The 17386-nt window shown below is 31.0% G+C and overlaps 1 protein-coding gene across 8 annotated transcripts in view; it reads left to right on the top strand.

Annotated features, from left to right (window-relative positions):
- The window catches only part of AQP (aquaporin), a 35338-nt gene that overhangs the window by 4650 nt on the left and 13302 nt on the right, over positions 1-17386 (top strand). For 2 of the 8 annotated variants that reach the window (XM_074136412.1, XM_074136411.1), the window contains 2 exons: positions 261-453; positions 3214-3295. In XM_074136412.1, the coding sequence (XP_073992513.1) occupies positions 261-453; positions 3214-3295 (275 nt within the window). Of the gene's footprint in view, positions 1-260; positions 454-3213; positions 3296-5969; positions 11364-13936; positions 17042-17386 lie in introns of those variants that run through there. The other 6 variants (XR_012460969.1, XR_012460971.1, XR_012460970.1 and 3 more) reach the window with 6 other exon arrangements.

The following is a 17386-nucleotide window of genomic DNA, read 5'->3' as shown; positions in this document are numbered from 1 at the left end:
TACGTACCAAAGTTTAGTGAGATGTTTTCTTTTACTTTTTGTCTTGTTCATTTCAAAATTGCTTATGTTTTTTAACAAATATTTCAAGATAGATGTTCCTCTTGTACGAAGACATTTAAAGTTTTAAAACTTATTAAGTGCAGAATAAGCCCAAGTTAACAACAATGGTACATAGCTTATTTTAATGCAAAGTTTTAACTTTTATTGCATTTATGTTATTATTGTTTGAATTAACATTTCTTGCTTTCAAATTGTTATAGTTGCGGACAATTACGGTGTAACTACCTATGCGCTTTATTTATTTCTTTTGACTATATGGTGGTCCCGAAATTGGGGCGATGCAACTGCCTGTCCTTATACTCATGTTGAAGAGCTGGTAGAAGGTAAAACTTGGATCAGCCATGCTATTGTTAAAATACTGAGTCAACTAGCAGGGGGACTTCTTACCTACAGGTAAGAGGAAAGAGAAGATTTAAGTATTTTATAAATATGTAAGAAGAAAATTTAATCCTACGATTCAGAGTATAATTATTAATAATTATGAAACACTATAGAAAATAGGGCGCCACGATAGCCGAACGGTTAGAGGCGAGACCTGCGAAGCTGATATGTATTGTGGTGCTGGGTTCGATTCCCGGTCTTAGGCCTTGGATTTTATTTAATGGTTAATAAAAGAAATTTACAGTAAAGTATGTTTGCTAGTCGCCTCCGTCCACGACACCTAATTGGTAGTTGGACGTTAAGCTCCGCCTGATTACTTTTTTTTTTACTATAGAAAATGTAATATGTTCACCCGTTCACAATGGTCAAGAAATGCTCATAATTACGTAATCAAAGAAATTACTTCATATCCACCGACTGTAAATTATAACTTAAACTTTTTTTTGATGCGTTAAATAGAAACTTTTACAAATTACAGTAAACACGTGTCGTTTTTAATAATCAGCTTTTGTAAACATTGAAGTTATTTAGATTTCTTCATAACTAGTTAAACTTTATAATTGTAGTGTTTCATATTAATGGGTGAACACAATGTAATTTGTGGAGTATATGATATATATAATTAGTCGGTTTTGTAAGAAACCATTGTAGTAACGCATTACAAGTATAGTTCCTAAATGTCAGCCATGTAGCCTATGCAATTTTAATATCCACACGCTCACTTTTTATCTGGTTGAATAAGTATAAAAATGTTCCATAGGATATATTTAAATGGAAATAAGATTAGGCTAGTGCTAACGAATAAAAATCTTTTGTTTTTCAAGGTTTAACAGTTTAACGTTTATCTCTTAACATGGTTACACTCCAGCAAAAAATCAAAATTTCTACGATATTGGAATAATCATTTCATCCATTCAGACATTGGTATTCAGAGCCCAAAAGACTGAGATGATTAGGACTTGCTGCGAATGGATCCTTCCAAGTCGACATTTTATCTGCAAGATGCCAGTTGTAGAAAAAAGTGGCGTGCAAGACCCAATTGGGAGAGGATGAGATGAAAGAAACATTTAGGAAAAGAGGACGGGCTCGCATAACCGAGCTCGCGCAAAATAAGAATAGTTGATAAAGCTCTATTGGCTAGGAACTCACATCTCTTAGAATAAAATTATTTGAATAATGTCTTGTACTTAACCGTCACCATCATTATAACTTGGCACCCCCTACTGTGGCGTTCTGGAATCACTATAACTTCTGCATGCACCCCAAGTCTTTGGTCTTTCGTTGAAGACAGCATTTTATAGGGTTAAAGAAAATACTGCTTCTTTGGGGGCGTTAATTTGAATTGCATTAGGGTAATTAGGGATCTCAAGTTATCTTTTATTGGTGCTTATATTTACCAGATCATCAGCAAGGTACGACACTTGGCAAAATATGGTGACTTCTGCAACCATGTACTTTTTAAAACAAAGTTGGCCGTTCAAAAAATTAGAAAACATTATTTATTCAAATCGCCATTTTTAATTTTATTTTGAGATTTCCATTTTCTCCGAACGTTAAACCTGTTTTTTACGTAATGATTATTTATCTAATTCAAAAAAAACTCTTGTACATTACAAAATTATTACTTACGTATATAACTTTTACCTATTTACCTATAAAATAACTTTTGCAAAGAAATTATGCAATTTTTTTTAATGAAATTGCTTTTATTCCAAATATGCTCAATTGTAACTGTAATAATAAATACGTTGGCTCACTCGAACTTAAATAAGTCTACAATTTCATTTAATTAAAGAAACGGAGTGATGTAATTGTGCGTCCATCAGTTGCACAATATATTAATATACAAATGTGACATTCATTGTACTAGGTTAGTTGCTAAATCTGTTTAAGACTGGATTACTGCCAATATATTGATTTGCAATCAATCAAGTTACACAAACAAATGATAATAACAAACTGTTACTTTTTGTATGGTACATAATATCATTTAACTTACAATAGAAAGTGAAATACAAAGAGAATATTTATTGCTGATATTAATAGAAATTTATAAAGAGTTGAAGGGTCACGATCATAGATTTACACTGTGTGAACATTTGTTGTTAGCATTCGTCTAATGTTTCGTTTATGGCAAAAGTCTTTACTAGTATTAGAGATCAATTAATTGTACCTCAGGAAAAGAGAAAGAAGTACATGTTTTAAATTTGCAAGCTTCATGCATTATCATGAAGACGAAAGAGTATGTTTCTTAGTTATATAAGTTGCTACTCTTTTAATTTAAATTGAGTTCGAATGCCTAATCTGAAAAAGAACTTGGTGAAAGTCGTAAAAATTAGTAAAACCCCAGACTGGAGGATGAAAAATAATGGAACTAGAAAGAAGTTAGCGTGAGGTATCCAGCTGTTTAATAGTCTACACATGTATCATCAAAACATGCATCATCAAGACATTAAGGTGTCCAGAAGAACTGAGTTTCGGCTTGCTTTAGGTTACTGATCAGCTACGAATATCTACAGGCTCATCTTTGGAGCAGGAATCTTGAATCACCCATTTGTGTGCTTTATCGAAAGATGGACGCCAGTCACGTCCAGCCTCAAAGACTGGCAAAATTATGAAATAAATAAATAAGAAAATGATTTCTTAAAAACAAATGTAATTAGATCTAATATAAGTATGTTTTCTTGTATTAAACTGAATGCACTTTTAAAACTGACACTTTTAATAAGTACATTCTCTGATTTTACTAACTTGAGCTTGTTTTTGATTTAGGTACATACTCTACCTATGGAGTTTAGAAGTTAGTCCAAATCACAGAGGCAGGGCTTACGAAGCATGTACAGCAGATTTACAAGTATGTCTTTTAAAACTATAAGCAAATGAATCATTTCTTATTTCAAATCTTAATTGAATTTGTTTATGAGACTTTTTTTACTTGTTAATTTGTTATTGCCATATACGAAGTTTATTCTGAAAAACATAAGCAATAAAGAAGTTTTTTTGGTCAAACGATTTCGACTAAAACTTGAGTAAGAAACGAAAATAGTGTGATTCGAACCTAAAGTTTTATTCTTTTTTCTTTTTAGATATTCTACTAATACCCAATCACACATATTCACGCGAAAAAATCATTTCTGGGGTCCTTAAAGCATTTTTATTTTAAAAATATCTAAAATTTTGTACGATTCAATACTTCCTCCAATTTATTATTTTTATATTATTGTAGCGTTTTAAGAGATTAAGCGTTTTAATATGCCAATATAGGCCCATCTAATAATAATATTGTTCGAAGTAAGTGTTAAGGTGTAAACCAAATTAAAAGATTGGTAAACTTTTTTAAAACACTGCTTGTGAAACATAGTGTTACTTAAAAAACTTCTTCACGGCAGAAAGCACTCTAAATTGCTTTAAAACTAGTTATATTCTTACTGAATGGTAACAAAAAACTAATAATTTTTTTAGTGAAAACACATATAATACGTAGTACATATTTATTACACTATCTTGATTTAATGGGTGCTTATCGTCTTTAACAGAAAACATGTTACCGACACCCTATTCTTAAACAAGTTAAGTAGAGTGTATAGTCCGTTACAATACTAAAATATAATTTATTTGTTAGTTAATAAATTAATAAGGTCTTTAAAGCACTTTTTTTTTAAAAATATTTTACACATAGATTCTTTGGTTCATTTATTTTTTATTAATTTTGGTATTGAGTGACAGAATGTTGGCGATTAATTTTTTATTATAAAAGACCCTTTTATTTTTAAGTGTGAAAAGTGTCAATCACTACTTCCTTTTGAAATTTTTATCCGGAAAATTTTATTTTAGGCTAGTAAGGGGGGGAAATAACAGATGAAAATCTAAAATTTTAAACGAATCTTACCGACTTGGGTACAGTAGCACAATGGAAAAATTGATTATAATTTACTATGCTTTAATAGTTCTTTAATTTTTTTCCTAAAAATGTAATCTCTGAAATTAAGAATTTATTAGATGTCACATACCCTTATGCTGGCCAGTTCATTCATAATAGTTATAATTGTGATAAAATGTATATTATATCTTCGTATAAATAGGTACTTTATTTTAACTCTATTCCAAATTATTCTTCTGATTTCTCTTTAATGTGCCCTTTATTCTGAAGTTGTCACATATACATGCATGTTAAATTAGAAAAAGACAAATTTTGAGTCGGCTACTGTTTAAATTTGAATCACGGAGGATTTAAAACAATATTTCAGTCTTGAATTCGTCTTACCGAAATATTCGTGAGGACAAATAACACACAGTTAATAACAAGTAGATTATTCAACATTATTTATTCTTTTCTCAATTGTAATTTAATTTAGTTCCCCTAATTTTACTTATGGTAAAATACTGGAATAATTAGCTGTCCTAAAAATATGCATATCTTATTTATTTTATATTACATATACACAACATTGTGGGAAGAACACCTAGATGGAGAATGTAATTGAAGAAAACTATATTATTTACGATAAAGCCAGATTGACTACTACATAAAATAACAATTACTTTAATCGAAGAATGAACTTAAACCGACGATTTTTATTTAAAAATAAAAATAAATAAATAAAATCATTGATGTATGTTGGTGTAAGCAATTTTTAAAAAATTTTATGAATTTTTTAGCCTCATATTTTTTTATTTTTTATAACGTTTTCTTTTTCACCTGTAATCAATAGTTTGATTATTCTAGATAAATAGATATTACAGTCAATCTAAGTTAAATGGTGTGCTACTTAAACAAATATTTTGTAGATGAAAATGGCCAGCATAAGGGTATGTGACATCTAATAAATTCTTAAAAAATATTAATGAAAATTAATGCGGTAAAATTACTTAAATAATATCAATGAAGTATTAATGAAATGTTGGGTACTTGCTGATTTGTGTACCTTTTGGCGTTTAATCAACCCTTATACTTAACTTTTTAAACTGTAAGTTTTTGTTAAGGAGATCTCTGAAAAGCTATGGTGCTTGGCTTCCACTTCTAAAATGTTTTTGTTAGAATTAGTTTGTTTCAATCATGAAGAAAAAGAAGCGACGATTCTTTTATTTCTGTCAACCAATTCTACTTATTTGTGGATACTTTAATTCTAAATGTTATTTCCAAAAATGTTTTTCATTTAGGAAATATAACATTTGACTTTTTAGGTTGCTGTTTCAATTTGTTGTCCGATTTATGTTCAGATTTAATATTAAGGAAAATAAGAAAACTGTAGCAGAATCATTTTATTTGACTAAAGTATTTTAAAACTATCAAAGCCATAGTTGCTGACTTCCTCCATAGATCGTGTTAACAACTCTTTTTCGTCTTCTATTACATAATGACCTTTTGATTTATTTTATTTGAAAAATGTATCTTCAAATAATAAAATTACATTTCTTCAAATTCAAGATAAAAAATCTCCTTATTATGATATTGGATTAAAGTAACTGATAAGTTTAATCAGTACTGGTTCACCATTACTTCATCTTCAGAATTGCAATCGGTTTTTAAAAGCAGTTGTATTATAAACATTTGGGGCGAGCTAGTGGTGGAATGCTGTGTGGTATAAAACGTTCTAAGAATAATTTTTACTACTCTACATTGGGAGGACGTACTGTGGTTTGTATCAGGCAAAAAGGTGAACTGATATTTGTAATTCCGGTATACCTAAACTGTAATGACTGGGATAATGACTTCACTAACCTTTGTGAGTCTATAGAGTTGTGTCCGTCTGGAAAATTAATCTTGTTGGGTGATTTTAACGTTAGGATTGGATTGTCCCAGATTCTCCCAGACGACTTACTTCCCAACAATCCTAAATGTTCTCCTGTCAGGTCATCTAAAGATACTGTTTTAAATAAGGTCGGTTCACGATTTCTAGTGTTTTGTGATAATAATGATCTGATAATTCTGAATGGCCGTTTTGAAGATGATAGGGAGGGTGCATTCACTTTCATTGGTTCTATGGGCTGCTCGGTGAATGATTTAGGCTGTGTATCATTCGACTGTCTACCGTTTATTGATCATTTTGCCGTTCTTAGTGAAACTTACTCGGACCACTTGCCTTTATCGCTCTCTATACGTTTAGAACAGGTAATATGCAATAATACGTTGCCACTTCTTCCTCAGCTTATCTGGAGAGAAAAAGATAGAGATATTTATAGGCAGAATTTAGATAATGAAATAAATGGCGTTTCTCATTTTCCTGATGATCCTCAACAATTTGCCGACATTTTGACGGTCTGCATCAAGCACTCATGTCCTTCTCCTGCTTCTTTATCCTCATATCTTAATTCCTACCAAAAAAATCCTTGGTTTGACTATAGTTGCCTCCAAGCAAGAAAAAGGGCCTTTAGGCTCTTGAACCTATTTCGGAAAACTAACTCTATCTTAGTGAAAAACGTTTATCGTGAAGAAAATAAAAAGTATTTTTTGCTCTGTACCAGCCTTAAAAGAAAATATTACTCCTCCTTATGCGATAAACTTAAAGCTGCTTGCGACTCTAAACAGTTTTGGTATTTAGTGAATAGTTTTCGTCGAAAGCATTTTATCTGTGGTAACAATATCTCTATGGACACTCTCGTGTCTCATTTCAAAACTTTACTCAATCCCCCTTTAGTTTCCTCAATTTCTTATGCAGATCCATTTATTGTTTCGCATGAACTGGATTCTCCTTTTTCACTTGATGAGCTTCTTCATGTTCTCTCTCTCCTTAAAAACAATAAAGCACCAGGGCCTGATGGTATAACTTATGAATTTTACAAAAATGCAACTTCTACCTTTATTGACAGTCTCTTAGCCTTTTTTAATTACATTTATGAAAGCGGCAATCCTCCTTTATCATTTAGTAAATCTATAATATTTCCTCTTTATAAACAAGGAAATATCAATGAGGTTTCCAACTACAGGGGCATTTCATGTTTAAACTCTCTAGCTAAAATATTTACATCTTTGTTGCTCCGTAGGTTGGAACATTTTGTGTTACAAAATAATTTGTTGAGCGAATGCCAGGCAGGGTTTAGGCGCGGTTATTCCGCTGTCGATAATATTTTCATTTTAACTGGTTTAATAAACCTTAAACTTTCTGAAAGAGGCAAGAAAATTTATTGTTTTTTTGTAGATTTGAAGTCGGCCTTCGATACCGTAGATCATTCTTCTCTTTTTTTAAAATTGTTCAACCTGGGTATTTCCTCTAAATTTCTGATATGTTTAAAGAAATTATATTTCTCAGCCTTATCCTCAGTCCGTGGTAGAGATGGAATCTCTGAATATTTCCGGGTGGGTTCAGGAGTTAGACAGGGATGTCTTTTAAGCCCTATTCTCTTTTCTCTGTTTGTAGACGACCTTCCGTCTATCCTAGAAGGTGGCATTATAGTAGGAGGCACTAAGATCAAAATATTGCTTTATGCGGATGATCTTGTTCTCATAACCGATAACCCAGTCAGTCTCCAAAGAAATATTAATATCTTAGCAAATTATTGTGACCAATGGAATTTACAAGTAAATCTTAAGAAGTCAAAGATAATGATTTTTCGTAAGGGAGGCAGACTTGCGGCATCTGAGAAGTGGTTTTACAAAGGCGAAAGAATTGAGATTGTAAACCGGTACAAGTACCTTGGTGTAATGTTAACTCCCCGCCTTTCCTTTATACCCCATCTTGAAGAGAGAGTCTCCTCGGCTAAACTTGGTCTAAACAGGGTCTGGTCCAAATTTATTTCAAATAACAACATCCCATTAAATGCTAAAATACAAGTTTTTAAGAGTGTCTCACGCGCAGTAGTCTGCTATGGCTCCCAAGTTTGGGGCTTTCAATCTTATGAAATCTTAGAAAAATTTCAAAGATTTTTTATAAAGAAGTTGTATGGTTTACCATTAGTTGCACCTTCATACATGTTAGCCATAGAGACTGAGTTGCCTCCTTTTGAATCCCATACCCTTCATTTGCACATAAAATATTTAATTAAAGTTCTTTCTTTACCTGATCACCGCCTATCTAAAATTGTTGCCCTCCAGATTATTAATAATAAGGTCTATTGGTTTAAACATTGGCTCACTCTCTCCAGGTGTTACCAATATGATTTTCATTTCTCTTTGGTTGACCCTTCTGATTGTCCTAAACAACTTCTGCAACTTCCAGATGCTATTAATAAGTCTCGTCTGGTGGAGTCTGTAAATCGTGCAGTAGCATCCGACCGGTTTTTATTGTATAGAGTCTTGATTTCGGACCATCGGGAAAAGGTTACGGTCTCTTTCTCCGAGAATCTAAGCCACTCTGAACTTCGCTGGCTATTTAAGCTGAGGGGAGAGCTACTATATTTAAATGGTAGACCTTGGCTTGAGAGAGATTCCGACCTTGAAATGTGTTCTCTTTGTAACTTCAATACCCGCGAAGAGATATATCATTTTCTGGGTGAGTGTCCTCTATTGGCGGAATTTCGAGTTCTTTATTTCAATAAGCGAACTCTTGCAAGGGATGAAATTATTGCTTATTTATCCGGCCAAGTAAATCCACGCCCATTGATCCGCTATGCTCGTCATGCTTGGAGAGTTCGGTATATCTGGATTGTGGATTCTTCTTAGAATTTCTTTTTATGTACATTTCATTTATTTTTTGTATTATTTATTTTGAACTTTTTTTCGTTTTTGTACTTTCTTATTTAATTTGTTATAAATGTTGGTCTCTTCTTTTTGTTCTGTAGCAGTTCACTATTATTATTTTATGTTTATACTTTTTATTTATTTACTTTATTCATTTTTATTTCATGTCTTTTTAGGTCTAGCTTTCTTTGTTTTATTGAGAAAGAGTATTTTCATTTAAACATTAGTAAACTCTGGCAGACGGCTGCATGTAGCCATGCCTATTATACTTTTGTACTAAAAATTTAATGTACTTATATACTTTTTAAAAATAAAGTATTATTATTATTATTATTATTATTATTATTATTATTATTATAAACATTTGCAAAAGTAATTTTTTAAAATCAGATTAAGATAAACCCTTAAACTTATTCACGTGAAACTATATTCTATTGGTTAAAAATCATTTATATTACCAAAAAAGATCTTGGTTTACTAGAGAAAAAAATAAATAAAATAAACGTTCAATTATAAATATTTTCGTTTTTCTATTAAGGATAATATTACTAACTTTGAAGAGTCATTAGATCTACATATCTAAAAGAGTGATAACCTTGGGTAATACTCAAGTGTTAAGGTCATTTGGGAAAGGTCATTTTTTTTTTATTTCTTGAGAAATGAATGTTGGCTCTCTTGTAATTCTTTTTTCTTTCAAATTAGTTCTCAAGAAATGGAAAGCGCTGTTTTCTTTTTTCATTTTAAATTTTCTGCTTAATTAAAAAAATAAAAGAAATGAAGTTATTTTACTTCATTTCCAGCAAATGGGTTTTGTCTTCCGATTCCAACACATCTTCCTCGCGCAAGCCATTGACCGTTCTTTTACTGCAAAGTAAGTTATCTCTGCAAATGAGTCAAGCTCGGTCTTCTTCTGCCCTCAATAAGCAGATTCCTATTCTGCTCTCTTCATATCATAGGAATTTCAGTTGACGATACTTCATCTTCTAACGCACAGTTAATTTTCAAGTTATTTTTTATTCTAGGATTATATTACATCACCAGGATTATTAATTTAATGATTCTTGTAATTTCTTCTCTTTTCCACCCTCTCCTAACCCAACCATATGAACTTCCCACGCTTATTATTATTATCATCATTGGGAAGGAAAACTTTTCGCTTTCAAAGTCACTCTGGCCTCATGCTCTTCTTATGATTAACCTTGCATCTAAGTAATTTTCTGCTCTCTGTATAATTCCAATTAATAAGGTTCTGTTTTTATTATAACATGCGAGTTCAATTAATAATAATAATAATGTCTTTACTTATTTTATAACAGAATATATTGTTATAGAATTCTAATCAAATACAATCATTATAATGTGGCCACGTAATATCTTAACAAAAACGACTGTTAACAAAGTTGTTTCAACAAAACGCTTGTATCTGCCGGAAACTGATAAAAACCGGGTTTTTTTTTTGTACGATACTAAATTTCTCAAATTCTCATGGGGGGGTTCTCCTTTCTCCAAAATTAATAATTATACGTTTAAATGTATTGACACAATTAATAAGAAATTATAATCTAAATCAGTTAAAAGTCTTTTGAGCTTAAACTCCTTCGTTTTTTTAAAAAAGAAAGTTCTTCATAAAGTTTACTGATCTGTGTGGGTACCATTGTCTGAACTCAATTGTATTGAGGTACATCCCGTTTAACAACTGTAAATTTAAATTAAGTAGTATGCAATAAATCATCTTGAGGCATTGTATGCATATTATTTGGGCACGATAATTAGTTTTTTTCATGCTTCCTCTTGAGTTGTTCTATTGTTTCATTTGGTAACAAATTGAAGTTTGCTATTTGTTAGACCACACCTAAAGAGAATGAGTAGGAAAGGAATTTAAATTGGGAGTGAAATTCCCATTTAATAGTAAAAAAACCTCAACAGGGAACTTCACCATGCGTTAAGTTATTGTCAGGTACCATGAGGTATCCTTAAAGAAGTATAAATTCTGTGTTTTCCATGATTTTACATTTTTGAGCTGTAAACGCACAAAGTCTTTTTTTTGTGAAGTCTACTTTTTTTTTGGACACAGGAGATTTCAAAACGGATTTCTTCCAGAATCCAGAATATTAGCCAAGTATTCAATTTTCATGAACACTATCTTATGGAATGCCGAACTAACAGAAAATAATTTTAATTTTTTTAGCCTAAAAAGGAAAAACATTGTGCCAGCGTAGAACCAGAACACCAAACATAAAATTAAAGGAGAGAAAGAAAATATTGGAAATAAATTTAGAATTTAGATTTGTAAAGATAAAAATAAGTGAGTGCCAAGCATACCTTAAACACTATAAAACGTTAACACTAAAAAATACAATAACTATAAATTTTTAAAACTGATTTTTTACGCTCAACTTCTCAAATTCAAATTAAACAATTTTATTCAAACTACTGTGAGTGCTCAGACGTATGCATTTTGTTCGTTCACCCATTTCTATGGTCTAGGACAATTCAATTAAAAAGAATGTTGCTATTTATAACGCACTCCAAATATTTTAATAAATAGCTTTTATTCTCTGAAACTTTTGAGAAAGTGAGATAGGTGCCAAAAAATCTGCAAGGTGCCAAAGTTTTATAATGGCACTGGAATACTAATGGTTGATTGTTAAAATTACGAGTTTGGGCAAAACTCCTTGGCCAGAACTAATTCCTTAGAAATAAATTATTTACTTTTTAAATTTATCTCGAAAATAGCTCCTTCCCTAGGGTTCTTAACATCTAATTAATAGTATTTTTATTTTATTAAATTTAACTTCATTTAGAGGGTCTATGTTTTAAATAGATGTTTTCTAAGAAAATAATTTATGCTTAGATTCTAATTAACACTAAACCTACCACGACCAGTCAATTGACTGTTTTTTAAATTTGATTTAAATTTTCTAATTACAGCGTTATCATACCGCCATTAAACTTCACGACTTTTCCTAAAATATGTATACAATTGGTTTTTTAATATTCACTTCTTTTCCTAATATTTGATTTTTGAAAAAAATTTGTAGTCTGTCTTAACTACCGCGACCGGTCATTTGACCGGCTGAATATTTTCATTTTATTTACTTATTATTTAATATTTTATTTTATTTATTTATTTATTTTTGTAACAGAATTCTCTCAAAAACTCAATTTGATAATGCATTTATCGGATTATTGTTTGCATGTGGTGCTTATGAGGCGAAAAATGTACGATATTGCCCTTTTCACTGGAACAAAAATAGGGACGAGCATTCTTCTCAAACACTGTGAGCAGAAATGTATAGACGGAAGTTTTGAGGTTTATTCGAGTGGATCAAAGAAATATTCGTTTACAGACCGGTAAATTTGCTTTTTTTTTTTTTTTTTTGGCATTGGCTTCCGCCATACAGCCAGCATCGTCTAGGTGCTTATCACTAGAATATCACTCACTCTCCATTCTTACCTACAAATACATTCGCTTCACACATTCATCATTCTACTATATACTGCTATTTACATAAACTACTGCTAATGGATGGAGCAGCACTCTGTGCTCCTGCCATCCTTATAGCTTAACCAAAATTAAAATCACGTAATCCTTCTCTAAGCATTTTCTTCCATTCATTCTAATTCGGCTATAGCTTTTAAATACATTCATATTTCATTGCTAGCTCTGCTATCGACTTAAGCACATAAATGTTGGTGGAGAATATAATGTCTTCGTAGCTTAATTTGCTTTGATTTCTAAATTTTGGAACAAATTCGTAGAGAACAGTCAAAACTGTTCTAACCAAGAGCATATACAAGGACATTTGTTCCCAACAAAGTCAAGATGCAGATTTACTCAGTACTTGCCAAATAAAACGGACAAATTTGGTATCAAATCTTGGCTAGCGTTCGATGCAATAAAAGGCTTTCCATTTTTGGGAAAACGTGAAAGCAGAGAACCTATAGTTCCGCTTGGGGAGTTTGTCGCTCTGAAATTAGCAGAAATGTATACAGCTCGTGGAAGAAATATAACCGTGGAAAATGTCGGAGATGGTCTCAACTATTGTTTTCAATATCCTAGATTTAGCCCCGGGATAAATCCATGGATTTTGTATAAAAAACTACCGGAAGTGAAATTTCAAGGCAAAATTTGTGTTACCATTGCAAAAGCATGACAAATATTAGTACACGAACAAATGGTCGGAAAATAGCCAAATAAGATACTGCAAAGGCAATAAGACTAAAAAATGCTGTCTAAATTGTAAAAAGTAAGTATGCGGGAAATTTGCAATTGAGAAGCCTGTAATTATAAAAAAATGATGCATAAAAGAGTAAAATCTACGAGATTTATTTTTAATCAATAGAAACTATGCTTTTTCGTAGTTAAATAATTATTATCTTTATTCTAAAATAAGAAATTTAAGTGATTTTAAAGTGCGGTCATTTGACCGGTCACGGTGGGAATAGTTATGCATAAATGTCGGTAGGTTTAGTGTTAATTAATGAATTAATCAGAAAGTGGCAAAAAAGGATTCGAGAACTTAACTTTCTCATTGTTTATTACCTAGGCCCATCAATAAGGTAAAAAATTGTTGTAACTGCCTGCAGTCGGCTTGTTTTCGACCATAACAACTATTATTAGAAATTTCAAATTTGGTTTAGGTAAAGCCTTGAATCCAAGTAATAAACTTTTCGAAAATTAGCAAACTGATTATTTCATTTTTCAGAATCAACGATTTTCTTTTCTTTTCTTTTTTCTTTTAGTATTTGAAGCAACCAAGTTTTCAAAACAATCACAAATGATTTTCTTTGTAATGTAATAAATTTTTTTTGCAAATATTCAGATCCATGACTTTCACTTTAAACATTTTCTCAGAAAAGTAATTTTTCTTTCAGCATTTTCTTGTGAAGTGTAATCCCTTGGACAAAATTTTGAAAATTAGAACTTCCAGAATTGCCGTAAGAGTGTATCGTGTGAATAGCAAATATACCCTGGCTTAAACAAGAAATTGAAACATTCAATCCGAGATTGCTAGATTTAAAAGAATATTATCAAATCACTCTACAGCTAGGAAGGGAATGACTTTTTACACTTTAATGTTGACTTATAATTATACAGATAAATATTCACTCTCCAAGGTGAAGGTGTTTATATAAGGAGAAGAAATACTCATTTCCTTTAATGTGTATAATTAATTTTTTATTCAACTAATAACTTTTTTAATTGAAAATGTTTTTCTTATAGATAGTTTTTATCTATCAGTTACCTCATTTATCGATGCATTGTATCCCTTACAGTACTTTGCTTTTTATTACTTTGAAGGAAGTAGTTAATACTGAATTTAAATTGCAACTTTAATTTACTCGAGGGAAACTTCAAATTTTCTGCTGCCTTTGGATCCATCCTTTCAGCTACCAAAATCTGCAAAAGGCTCCGTTTTTTTTTAAAAAGAGAGACATCGCAATAGACTTTCTAAACGCATGTGCCCTTGAAAGTTCTATTTCATTAAAAATTGTCGATGTCCATACACCAGTAGGTAATTTATCAATTATTTTTAAAAAAATTATTGCATAAAGAGTTGGTGTCATTTAAACATAATTTTCCGATGAAAAAATGAGAAACGAAGGCAGAAATAATAAAAAAATAAATAATAAAAATAATAATTACAAAATAAAATAGTGATAAATAACACAATGACAGATTAATCCAGTGTTCAGCAATCAGAGTGAGATTTATGAGCTTGTCAATCGTTTTGCAGTTTATCTTTATCTCGGCACTATTCACAAATTTATTCTCTTTGCCTTCATTTGAACTTGATCACTTTCATGGCTGGAAATCAAGTTTCAAATGATCGGAAGTGCAAAAAAGAATTAGAATAGGTAATGTCTTTTTAATAATTCATGATATTCTGTTCCTTAAGGAGCACACAAATTCGGAAAATGTTGCAGATATCTTCAATAAGTTGTATAACGAAAGATTAATTAGCTGTTCTTCTTCTGATGAGAAAATTTAATGGACGATCATAGATGAATGAACGGATTCCAGATAGTTGTGATCAGTGACATTGAGAAAGTATTCAAAGAGGAAATAAAACATTGTATTATTTATCATACAATTGCGTATAAAGTGCTCAGCGTGGATATGTTACGATATTCATGGTATGTCATGTAATTGTTTAACTAATGGGACCTCATTTATCTAAATGAGGAAAGCAATATGTTCGTTCAATAAAATTTACTTATGCGGAAATAAGTATAGGAGTTTTCTCCTATTCATTACATGTTACTCAATTTTAGGAAGCTCTCGCGCCCCATTGATGCAGTAAGAGTTAGTTTTATTAAACATAATTTACTGATATTCAGAAACCCTTCTATTTTACTTCACCCTGGTTTGAACTATCATCCGATTTTCTTAAGTTTCTTACTAAAGGAAAAGTTCTTTAAACTTCACATTTTTACCAAACATTTGTTCGCTTTAATACTGGGTTTACTACAATTACAACCTTAGAAAGAACATAACTTCTTCTTTTTTTTGGACAAAATTTAGATAACTCTAAAACAGATAATGCTTTGGATTTGATGATGACACCAATTCCCATTCAGTATAATTAATTGTAAACAAGTAATTTGCCAAAATAAGGAAACTACGTTATGGTGAGTGTGTTCCTGTTAGTATTATAATTTTTTAAAAAAATTTTGATCGCATAAATTAAAAACATTATTTTTTTTGCTCTCCTGCAAGTATTTCCAATATGATCAAAATTACGTAAAATTTGACTAACTGCCATACTTTAGGAGAAAGTGAGCAATAAAAATTACGAACAGATTATTTACAATATTTAATAGTAAAAACATGCATATCTGCCCATAAGGAGAGAGATAATCCTTTTTAGTCATTAAATAAGTATCAAAGTCAAGTACATAATTTAATATTGAACTATTTAAAGGAGATTTAAAGATAATATAGTTGAAGTATTATAGACAAACACGGAGGGTCCTTTCACACCTGAAAGGATTTCTTACCTAAAATCAATGACCTCAATTTGAGTGAATTCATCATTGCTGAAGCGTAAAATTTTATCATCAATTTAATTAATTTATTCGTTCATTCATATTCAGACTATTATGCATCTTATGAATAACATACTTGCCTTTAGAAAAAACTACGATATAGTAGAAACAAGCACGTAGACTATAAACTTGCCAATAAAAGACTGGTTGTAAACTATTTTAGTAAGTACGATAAAATTTCACATTATTTTCAAATCAAATAATTAAGATATAACCACTTCCTGCTAAATTATTTATCAAATTCCGGGCTGTTTATATTCTAAATATTGCAAAAAAATTAATTTCCAAATAATATTTAAAATAACTAGGTCATATTGTGGTGTGTATTCCTTTAAATAAAATCTGGTGCGATCACAGACGATTTTTCTCTTAATTATTTCTTATTAAATAAATAAACTTTAGGGTTCTGGCCAACACCAGCTCTTGCGACTTTTTTTCCACATGGAGTAGCCACCACCTCCATTTCTTGAAAACAGATTTCGCTGTATTACTACAAATCTCATTTGGCCGGAATCGCCTTGTCCTTCAGACACAAAATGGATAATAAATATTCCCAAGTACTTTCTTCTATCCTGTACAACGAGCAAAGCTTTTGCTACTCCAGTCTCGGCATAAAAAAAAATTGTTCGACTTATAAAAGACTGATTTTGCCGCTGGTCACAAGTTTTTAAACCTGAGTGTCTTCTGTAGCGATTTTTTTTTTTTTTTTCTATTTTAATCTAAATTTTTTTGTTTGTATCATGTTTCAAGTGAAATCACGATCTCATCTGGAATTGACAGATAAAAGAAAGTCACCCTGGAACAATGCTTTGCTATAAATTACTTACACAAATTGAATACCACAGTTAACTGCAGGTCTCCTAGTGTGCGCCAAGATGCGATTTGGAAGCTTTCCAACATCGAGTACACTAACTTAACTTAGGTGATTGGGTTAGTTCGCTATAAATTCTATGTGATTTACAGTTTTAAAATATTTTTTACGCTTATTCACATGTTATTCAACCAGAATGAATCATTGTTAACTTTTTAAAGAAAATTGCAAAAGGTGAAATCAAAATTAGGTCACAGTTTTGTTGACTTTTTTTTATAAAACCTTAGTACCAGTGCCCTACGATACGAAAACCCAGTTTGATTTGATCCATACAATGTACTCCTTATGAATTTCGTGATTAGAGAAATACAAAACATTTATTTCCGGGTTAAACCCATTTTTTAAAAAAATAATTATAACTCAAATGTAATCGTAGTACTTCCACTTTTTTACTAATAAGAGAA

The sequence above is a fragment of the Rhodnius prolixus genome, unplaced genomic scaffold (genome assembly GCF_049639745.1).
Source record: "Rhodnius prolixus isolate KJV_2025 unplaced genomic scaffold, Rpr scaffold_5, whole genome shotgun sequence".
NCBI lineage: Eukaryota > Metazoa > Arthropoda > Insecta > Hemiptera > Reduviidae > Rhodnius > Rhodnius prolixus.
Note: the sequence above shows the minus strand (reverse complement) of the source record. Positions and strands in the feature narration are given on the sequence as shown.